This window comes from Eptatretus burgeri, chromosome 1 (genome assembly GCF_056783735.1).
Source record: "Eptatretus burgeri isolate ZD-2024b chromosome 1, Ebu_testis_v1, whole genome shotgun sequence".
Classification (NCBI taxonomy): domain Eukaryota; kingdom Metazoa; phylum Chordata; class Myxini; order Myxiniformes; family Myxinidae; genus Eptatretus; species Eptatretus burgeri.
The window spans coordinates 29245032-29255927 of NC_140961.1; the positions used below are offsets into that span (position 1 = coordinate 29245032).

The window sequence follows — 10896 nt, forward strand, 5'->3', positions numbered from 1 at the left end:
TCCTTTTCACATAAAAAATCACAATCTCAATCATTATGCATACCTTGGCTACTGACAGTCTACCTCCATCCCCATTGCTTCTAGTTAACCATCTAACTATTTTAAACCCATCTGATGTTTCTATGACCACTACCTTTCCTGGGAGACCATTCCATCCATTAACTACTCTCAGTGAAACTCCCTTAATGCTCCTCTTTACTGAGGCTGTCACTCCTAGTCTTGTCATTCTCTATTCCACTGAAACTTTGGCAGTCTATATCCTTCATTATCTTTAACTTCTCGATCAAATCTTCTCGTAACAGCCTCTTTTTCATTGTATAAAGTGTTGTCTCCTTTAGCCACTACTCATAGTTTAATCCAGTTTCCAGTTGCTTGACTATGTACCTTACATGGCAGCTATTGCAGGTCGCTTGATCAGATGTCGTGATCAAAACTGAACACTGTATTGTTGGTGATGCCTCACTAAATTCCTGTGCAGTGTTAACACTCCGCCTGATTTTTATTTTTATTTTATTTTTATTACTTATTCCCCTTTGAACCATGAGCTTGAACGTTTGGCTCTCTGGAGAAAAATCTGGCCACTTGAGCATATGGTTTAAATATCAGCTGCTAAAATGCCCACTAGGGTTCAAAGGGTTAAATCCCCCTATGAATACCACATGAAACCCTATTAGCTTTACCTCAAGCTGACTGTTCGTTTATCCCCATATGTTTCCACCTCCAGATCCTCCTGTCACATACTCCAAGACTCTCCCTTTGCATTATTTTTAATAGTGGACACCCCAACCATGTAAGTGAGTCCCCTTATTGGCTTCCCTTCAATGGGCAATGTGCTGCGGCACATCCTTGGAAATTCACTAAATTTGGTCATTTTTGAAAGGTGTGTGTGTGTGTGTGTGTGTGTGTGTGTGTGTGTGTGTGTGTGTGTGTGTGTGTGTGTGTGTGTGTGTGTGTGTGTGTGTCCCCATAACTCCAAACGAACCATTAAACCTGGTAGCGTCCAAGGAAATGCATGAATAAAAATTGGGTTTTTGGGTTAATTTAAACACCCCTTTTGAAGATAATTAACGGCTTCCCTCCATGAAAAGGCTTATCCTTGGTCAGCCCAAGTTCACCTTGCAGGGGTCTTGGCCGCTATATTGATTCGGCCTATTCAAACATGCCTTGCCTTGGAAACACTATCTATTCTTTTGGACCAATTGAAGTATATAATCGGATTTGAGATTATTTTTAAAATATTTTTGTGCGATCTGCTTTCTTTTTAAAATATCTATTCATCTCTTAAGCCTATCAAGCGTTGTGTTGCAAATGCTGAGATGTTGGTTTGACCTAGCAAGGCATTGGCTGGTATTTTGTGTGCCTTCTGTGGGAATTGAATTTTGCTAATTTTTCAATTGAATTCCACATTTCATGGTAAGCCTTTGTGGTTTTCCTTTTTGTGTACTTTATCACTACAGAACCTGTGAATCGATACATTTTAAATCCCTTCATTCATCGATTGGTGCATCGAACAGCACAGCATCCTGTCATTTTAAAATGAATGATTGAATGTATGCTCATTCGATAAGTGATTGACGGATATAAAGTAAAGCATTTTATACAAAATACAGTGAGTCCCCTGGTTCCGGACAATCATTCATACAGCAAGTAAATTGGGTGTGCTTTACAAAGGTTATATTTCTCTTTGTGTGTTTCAAAGCAAAATAAATTTGATTAAAAACCTGATTTCTGAGCCGTTTGCCGTATTAATGCGTTTTCTAAATTAGAGCAAAACGAAAGAATGTTTATAAACATTGCTTTGAAACGTTTTTAATTTACTGTTAGGTTTAAAAAAATATTTATTGATTCATTTGTTGAAATTTGCTCAAAACAAGGGTGAAAGCTACTCAAGGTGTTTGGGTTGGGTACAGTGCAGTACTGTAATCGGCCGATTGCAGCGTCCGATATCGGGCCAGCACTAATCTATGCTAATAAATGTCAGTCAGTCCGTTCGTCTCCTCCATAACTCCAAAAACCATGAACCTCAAGGCCTGAAACTTTGCATATGCATACTAAGGGAACTCAAAGGTAGTGCATGAATGAAAATGGTTGTTTGGGTTGATTTGAAAACCCCTATTGAAGATGATTAACTGCCTTATTTAATTATCCTTGGTCACCTCACTGTCCTTGTTGGGTTCTTGATTTGCAAATTTTTTTTGTTTTTTCCCTGACCAACAATTCCTTGACTTGGAACAGGCTGCAACAGTTTCTTAACTCTCGTTTAGTGTTTTTTTGTTGTTGTTCTTCTTGTTTGTTCCCCCTCAACTTTCCTCACATATCAAATGCCTAATCATTTTGCATGAGCATAGCTACCAAGGCAAACAGAATAGCTATGAGGTTTATGCAATCAATTTTGAGTTATTTTGACTTGGCTATGATGAACTGTCAGATGTATCACTAAGAGTGATGCATCAATGTGTGTGCTGTCCAACAGAAGGATTTTAAGCCGGTACTGGTTGTTGGGGGATGCTAAATACCCCTTGCCTTTCACAAAAAGTAGGAAAGTTGTCACCGGTACACCGGATGAATTCCAAATCTCTGAAGGACTGACTGCTGGGAAGGCAATGGTAAACATCGCAGCCTAACCCGTCAGCCAAGCAACTTGTTTGGTAGCACTGATCTTTTGTCAAGCACATACATTGATGATTATCATGATCTGCAGCAAAGGTATTGCCTTCTGCATAAAGTGAAATGTTTCACATTGATATGCTACAGTGAGTCCTAAAGCTATAATAGTCAAGGATGTTTGGGATTTTTTGGTTCAGATTCTTCCAAAAGCACCAAATTTGGCACATATGTCGCCTATACCATACTTTTTCGATTTTATATGGGCCCCCATATTGGTGAAATCCAATATGGCCGCCATCTGGGTTAGAGGTCAATCGTAGTTAAAAAATCAAAAGGGTTCAAATCGTGAATAATGCCATTTTTGGGGATTTTCGGGGTCAGGGAATCTGATTCTGATCTCATTTTGATGATTTCAGGTCATGGTCACCCCATTTTGGGTTCAAAGGTCAAAGATCAAAAGTGGTACTACAAAAATTATTCAGGAACAATTTTTCTTAAAATACTTTGGGAATAACATCTGCTGACAAAACGCTGCTATGTACATTTAGATGTTCAAAATTGAACGAACAAGGACCGCTTTAGCAACATTATACTAATGATTACTATTACTACCTTAATAGATTCTGGCTTGCGCTCTAACATGCCAGCAATAAGTACTACTGGTATTCACCGCCCTCGTTATTAACGCACCCGCCTTCGCATTTGCAGAGGGCCGTGCATCGGACACTGGCACGGTTGCATTTGCACCTTGCCGTGCATGCCTTGAGGCAGCTGCAGTGCAAGAGAATGGCACATGCCACTGAAGCGATGCTGAGTGGTCCATAGTGGTTGCCATGTACTGGTGCCATCTTTGTGCCAGCCCCACTCACTGAAGTCAGGGATTTCCTGCTGGACCGCGGTGGCCTGACTCCAGTAGAAACTCGCCTGCAGTAGCGCTCGTTTCACATGCTGGAACAGTGCAGCTTGGGTAGGTGGGATGTTTTCCAACGATCTGCTTCCAGTGGTGAAAAGGCGATGCCTGGCCTCGTTGCCACCGGCTGCACCACACCCCTTGCTGTACATGAGTACGACGAAGCGTTCGATCCGCTGCATATGCATGGACTCGAGACTGAAGAGGTCAGGGTCTTGCGTGAGAGCCACTCATGTGTCTGTGAGGTCCGGTATGCTGATCCAGGCTGCCCAGGCAGTCTTCTTGCCACATCCAATAAACTGTGAAGTCATGTCGCACCCCGTTAGGCTGTGGAAGAGGGGTAGTGCCAAGGACTTTGACGGACCGAGATCGGCGTAGATGGTATGGACTGGAATGTCACGGTACTTTTTTCCGCTACCGAAGCCCACCCAGAGTTCCGATAGGCCGAGTGTCTCGAAAAACCGGACTTCCAAAACCACGACATCGCTGTCCACCGTGCGAATATAGGCTGTTGTATGACCCTGCTGTGCGGTATATGCCAGATGCAGGAGGATGCTGGTGTCCGCCTCGGAATGGTTGCACGGCTGAAGTGTTGCAAGGTCACAACGCCTGTTGGAGAGCACGGTCTCGAAGCGGGTACTCAGGAGGAGCTTTCCTGCCCATATTAGTCTTGGAGATCTGTGTGCTGATGAATGAGAACAGCTCATTTTTTAGGAAGCCACTGTTCCATTCACACTTCGGGATTTGAGTGCTGCCATCACTGACTCTTGTCCGTGGACCATTCCCGCGTTGTTGCTGTGTGAGCGCTTTGAGGTAATTATCCCATACAGCGTCGATACGTTGGGTACCACTCTTCATTTGGGCCTCCAGATATGGTACGATGTGGAGCTGCACATACTTGCTGAATCTCTTTGCTGTCGTGGGGCGCACCATGTGGATCACTGCCGCCATATCCAATACCACGACCATGGCTTGTTTGGCAGCAGCTGCACGGCCAGTGGGTGCATCAAGGCATTGAAGAATGTCGGACTTCGTCCCACATCGCAGCGACCCTCGATCCGCCAGGCTCGGTGGCTCTCTCTGATTTTCGAACTGAAAGAAGTCTGTCATGTCGGCATTGGGACGCAACTGGAGTGAGAGGAAAAGTTGGGTGATTAAGGTCATGTTCTGCCTCTGTATGCCACTGTCCTTCCGGCCCTTTTTCTTGTGGTCAGGTTGGTTGGCGAAGGTTAACAAGTTGTTCCGCGTGATTGTATCAGATACTGGTGTTGAAGCCTTTTCCAGCCTTTCCATGGCATATGCTGTGTGAAGGGCTTGGCCAGTTTCATGGATTTGAGATAGAGAGATAGCGACGGCCTGTTCCATGACATCCTGTGTATCGAGTGCTACAAGCTCCTGACTTGTAGCAAGGAAAGGGTTGCCTAGCTGCTCTACCACATCGACGAACGATAGTACATGCTTTCGAAACTTGACTTGAAAGCTGTGTCCTTCCTCGTGATGAGCAGTGGATGACGATAGTGGGTTGTGGACGGCCTCAAACTCCTCAACTATCTGCGCGCAGTCAGGTCCGGCAAGCATGAACAGTGTAAGGGCCTCGGGGTTCTCATAGAGTCCAACCGCTCCACCATGCGCCTGGAGCCTTTTGTTTGACTGTTCATGGGCTTGGTACTTGGCCATGAGGCTGAACTTTCTAACTGATTTCTGCACAACAAAATTGCCCTTCATGAATTCAGCATGTACTTCAGGGTGTTTCTCAGCTAGCACGACCATGTCACGTACATGTACCGGTAGCCAATGTGCGTAGTTCGTGTGGTCCAGGGTGTGAAACCAGCCGCAATGTTCTTCACATGCTTGCACATATAGTGCAAAGTCCCCCCTCCCACAGGGACCACATAAAGTGAGCCATCAGCAGCCCCAGCTCGATTATGATTGACCAGAACTTGAACTGGGGTAAAGTTTGGGAACGTCTATTCCACATGTCAAATGACTCAGGTGGGCCCATTACATTCTCGCAATACTCTGAGTAGGCGGTCTGCTTGAGAAGGTCCAGCGACATGAGGGAGACTTGATAGGTGTACCTCGTGCACTTGATGTGATGCTCATTGAGCGCAGACTGTGCGCGACCTGATGTCAGGACCTCCGCCTGAGAAAGGACGGTGGCCTACCCCGAGTCACGCAGCAGCTTGCCTCTCATAAGATGCATCTTGTCTTCGATGTGCAGCGCACCCATCATAGCAACCAGCTTGCCTTCACTCAAGATGTCGGGATATTACCATTGGATGAGTTTGATGATAGCATACAGTGGCTGATCTGCACCGAGAACACTGGTCTGGCCCGGGTTGAGGAACGTCAACTCCATCGCGTGCTTCATTGAAGATGCGGATGCGGCCTTGTCTGGGAAGAGGGGGTAGACGCCAATTTCGGCAGGAGGCTTTACTGACTAGTAGCGAGTTGTACCCCGACCAGGTGATGACGTCACCCTCTGCCAACGCGTCTTGCTTCAGCACCTTGGTGACGTGCGGAATCCACGCCTCATCCTTGACCTTGGCACCTCGCATATCAAGGGGCGGTCTGACTTCGCTGTCGCCGAGTCTTGGTGCAAAGACATCCGCTTGAGTGAGTTTGACTGGCGGCTGGATCACGTAAGTGTCTGGTCACTTGGGAGTCATTGAGTCGGAGGGGGTCAAGCTTAATGGGAGCCCGCTTCACTCCATGGTTGGTCACGCTCAGGACATATCCGTGGAACTCGTCCAGTGAGAAGTTGCCCTGAGCTTTACTATCTATATTATCCACATCGTGGGTAGTGAAGACCTTGAGACGGCTGTTGGTGGGTACCACCACCCCATCCTAAGCATGGCGAGCACACACTGCACGCGCAACATCTCGCTTCACTTCCATGATGCGATTCACTTCCATGATGCGATACCCTGTTCTTGGTCAATCCCAATCTGTTTTTAGTCCCGTGCGTGTCCATGCAGGTTGAGGCCACGATACAGGGGGAAGGGGTGTTTCTCGCTCCTTGTTGTGCCGTACTGCAGACGTCTTGACTGCATGGTGTGTACCCTTACTAGTATTGTAGATGAGCAGTTGTGAGATGTTGCATGCGACCTTCTCCCATGCATCCAGATTGGCATCGCCACCGATCTTCTCACGTCCACGAAGAGCTGACTGGCCCCGGAGAACTACGTTGAAGAAACTCCTCATCTCCTCGTTGACTGGAGCCGTGAGGCAGTTAAGGGGGAAAGAGCCGTCAAAAGGCTCCTGACTCTGCAGACAAAACTTGTGCATCACCGCAGCCTGCATGAATGTAAGTGCGTCCTCTTGACCAATCTGAGACCTATATGTCTTGGCCAGCTCATCAACCACCTTCAGTTTGTGAAATATGTAAATATCCTTCCTGCCTTCATTCTCCTTGAAAAACTCAGCCCATTCAGGTCGGAGCTCGAGAAGGTGATCCTTGTATCGAGTTGAGTGTGGCTCTTTTTTTTGTCTCTGCATGGGCGACCTTGATCACTCATAAGCTTTTGATACATCTCACGTAGCTCTGAGAGCTTAAATACGGTGGTGTCCAAATGTTTGATCAGGGCTACAATTTGAGTGCAGATGATGGGATCGAAGGACAGGGGTGTGGGATCCACCGATTCTAGTCGCTCGGCAGCGCGAGCGGAGTCTCGCAAACGTACGTAACTGATGGTGATAATAGGCATCAGACGCTACGGCCAGTCTGCCAAGTAAAAGAAAGTTTTTTTTTTTTTTTTTTTTTTTTTTTTGTTCGTCATCGCCAAACTCTTTAGATTGGCATCGACGACATTGGTTACTACCTTGTGGAGGTTGGCCTGGTACTCCCCCTGACAGATTGCACAACACTTGACATTGGCTGGAGGCTGAAATTCACCAGATGACCTGTTTTTTTGGGGCTATTCTGAGAGCCGGCTTCTTTGTCTAGCTTCTCTCTCGCCTGTTTGACACGAGAACTACGACAATAACTCCTGCAAGTTTTGTGATACCTAGCCTTATGCGATTTAAGAGTTTCTGCAATACCTGAGCCATCATTCAACTGACTAATTGTGACATTGATACCAGAAGGAAGATTATTGGCATTGATAGCATTGAAGTCTTTGAGATCTCTCTCAAGTGATACAAGTTCCTCCTCCTCAGGGATTGCAAGGCTTCTCCAGTTTTGTCCGATTGACAAAGACAACCGAGTCCCCAATTCATAATTTCAGTGGAGGACATAGTTCGACACTCATTATGGAGGCTCGTCATTGCGATGAACTTTCGTCTCATCATCACGGCGACACGATAGCAGGCTGAGTCGCAGGTTTCGGATCCACTCCTGAACACTCAAAAACAGGGATAGGATAGTCTCGTGAGATAGGGTAGACGTCACAGCTCCGAATGGCATCATGCACGACCGCCGCTGCTGGACACGTCGACACTCACAGACTTGGTATTATATTTAAAATGAAACAAAAAGTGTATGACATTACGAGTCAAAATTAAAAACATTCAAAATTACAAACATTCGTTTTATTTTCTAAATGATTAACGGGTTCTTTTGATTGACAACCCAGGTAGGCCATAGAGGCTGTAGGCAGGCCATTTTTGAAATGACGCCCCCAAAACACCGGGTTTGACCCCAAAATGACCTTAAGGGTGACTTTGAGGGGTGACCTTGACCTCAAATCGTTGAAATAAAATCAGAATCTGATTCCCCGGCCCCGAAAACCCCTAAAAAGTGGTATTATTTTCATGATTCTAGCCCTTTTAGTTTTTTTTTTTTAACTACGATTGACCTCTAACCCGGATGGTGGCCATAATTGGATTTCGTCAATATGGCGGCCCCGGGGGGCGCCCGTCTAAAATCGAAAAAGTATGGCATGGGCCAAATTTGGTGCTTTTGGAAGAATCTGAACCAGTCCTTATAATGCTCTAACATCCCTGACTATAACTTTTAACATGGTAGTTTTTGTATGGATATAGTCATTACCCTGTAATTTTTTTGTTGGACATCTTTCATTGAAATATTAATATTGGATGAAATCGATATTTTAAATTTTTTTTTACTATATATATATATATTTTTGTAAAGCAAATTTTCCCTGCATCAATTGAGTTTTGGAATTATTTCTCAGGCAACCATTCCTTGGTTACCCAGGCACACGCCTCTTCCTCTTCCTGCGTGGTGCTCTCGGCTCCACCAGCATGCTGCTGTTGTACTGCACGGTCAGGGCCATCGGCCTAGCCGAGGCCATCCTTTTGTCCCACTTGAGCCCGGCTATCACGATCCTGTTTGCGTGGCCACTGCTTGGTGAACGTTGGAAACTGAGTGACCCACCGCTGGTGATCCTTGCCATTGTGGGAGTCCTGCTGATTGTGCGTCCTCACTCCATTTTTGGGAGCTTTGCCGGTAAGGCCAATTGAACGGTAGAGAATTGCCAGATATGAGACCTATTTGTGAAGATAACATTGTGTTGGTGTGGTTGAAAGATGGCAATAGCCTTAAAGATGTGAACAGCAGCAAGGTGTGCAGAATTATTCTGCTTGATGGTAACACTTGCTGTCCAGGGATGGCTAAATGTGAGCAAGGTTGAAGGAAGGGGTTACACGTGTTTTTGTTTTGTATCGGAAGGAAAATGTGGATTGAACAAACTACGAATATCATTGGAACATTAACTTGTCTGTTTATTTCTGCTATTGACATGAATGTTTTGTTGCTAAAAAATGGAAAACTCGATGTCAGTTTCTAACTCCTTCAATCAAATACGTTCAACATTGTCAAAATAATCTCTCACTTTTATCTTTGCTGCAAATCTAGATGAGCACTTTGAAAACACAAGCACACATTGGCAGGGTACAGTCATGGGAATCGCCGCTGCTGTTGCGGCTTCTTTCACTCTCATCGTCCTGCGGCGCCTCGGTGGCCGAAAGATCAGCGTCTTGCTGTCGACATGGGCATATGCCATGGTGGGATTTGTGGGATCTGTGATCGCCCTGCTCATCCTCAGTGGCATAAACGAGCGTGACGGCTCCTCACATCCTCTCATAGTCATCCCGAACTGTGGGCGCGATCGCTGGCTTGTCATCGCTGCTGGTGTATTTGGTGTTTTTGGACAGACCTTACTCGCTAAAGCATTACAGGTGATGTTATTTGCAAAAACGCTTTTTTATTATTTCTTTTTCTTTCTCTTCTGAAATTGCTTTTCTTGTATAATGATTATTGAATTTGTTGGATGGAGAGTGAAAAAGATTCTTCTAGTTTTAGTTTTCAAAGACCATTCTCTTAATAGTTGCCCTTCATAGCTGGTGACATTGCGAACAGCTTGGGAACGTCAATTTTGGCGTGTGGAGGCTGCGTCTGAGACTCCAACCACACTCAGATAGCAAGCAGTGTAAAACCGGGTGTCAAGGAATGTCCAAGAAAAGACCACTTGCTATCCACAGTTTTATGTAGAAATTTGGAATTCTATCAAGTCTGAGATAACTTGCCTCCTTTTCACCAAAGACACCATGGGATCTTTAACATCCAGCATCAATCGGGTCTGGCAAAATGCACACCCAGTTTGCATCCATCAGATGGATGGCACATGCGAGACACCAGGGTGATTGTTTATAGCTGGGCCAAGATTCAAACCAAGGTAGACAGGCCAAAGATGAGTCGTTTCATCCTACAAAGATGTCCAATACCTTTTATTTTTTTGTCAAAGTATACCAACAGTTATTGGTTACTGTTTGACTGAAGCATTTTATTGAGCCTTTACTGAGCTGCTAGTGAAGATTTGCCGAGGACAATGATGTTCTCGAGCCCCACAGTTTTCTTTCACATTTTCTTTATCAAGATTGAAAGATTTTCTTTTGAAGGAGGAAAAAAAAAAGGTAATTTTTATTTGTCGAATCAGCCGTCTATTCCCAAAACGTGCACGGCTCGCTTTATTCCAAAGACTTCCCGTCAAAGAATAAAAAAAATTCTAAAGTACCATTGGAAAGCGGATCGATTGATTTGGAACAAAAAATTTCAGTTATAAAACGATGTCTTTAATCATAAATATACCTTGTATCAGGACTTGGGAGCTTTATGTAGCTGTTAAAATGGTACCTTCTTATTTATTTTCCTCTTCCCTTCTCCCTTTGGAATAAAGCATGAGAGCCACAGGAGTACACAAATTGATTTGTGCTCGTTTGAGGCTGTTTATTCCTGATTTAAACACCCTGCAACACATGCCTACATAAAAGACTTTTTGGACCACTGGCCACATTTTCGATCTAATAAACATGCAACTTTTAAAAAATAAATAAATAAAATTCTCCATGGTCGGTGCTCCTGTGTTGAAAGTTTTTGTCAAGCAGTTGAGAAAACCTATTTTACAGTGAACAAAGGT

The 10896-nt window shown here is 44.8% G+C and overlaps 1 protein-coding gene across 6 annotated transcripts in view; it reads left to right on the top strand.

Annotated features, from left to right (window-relative positions):
- Window positions 1-10896, top strand: part of SLC35G1 (solute carrier family 35 member G1) — an 88039-nt gene that overhangs the window by 65910 nt on the left and 11233 nt on the right. For 5 of the 6 annotated variants that reach the window (XM_085877099.1, XM_085877085.1, XM_085877116.1 and 2 more), the window contains 3 exons: window positions 725-790; window positions 8653-8927; window positions 9336-9658. In XM_085877099.1, the coding sequence (XP_085733225.1) occupies window positions 725-790; window positions 8653-8927; window positions 9336-9658 (664 nt within the window). The remainder of the gene's footprint in view (window positions 1-724; window positions 791-8652; window positions 8928-9335; window positions 9659-10896) is intronic. The other variant, XM_085877105.1, reaches the window with a different exon arrangement.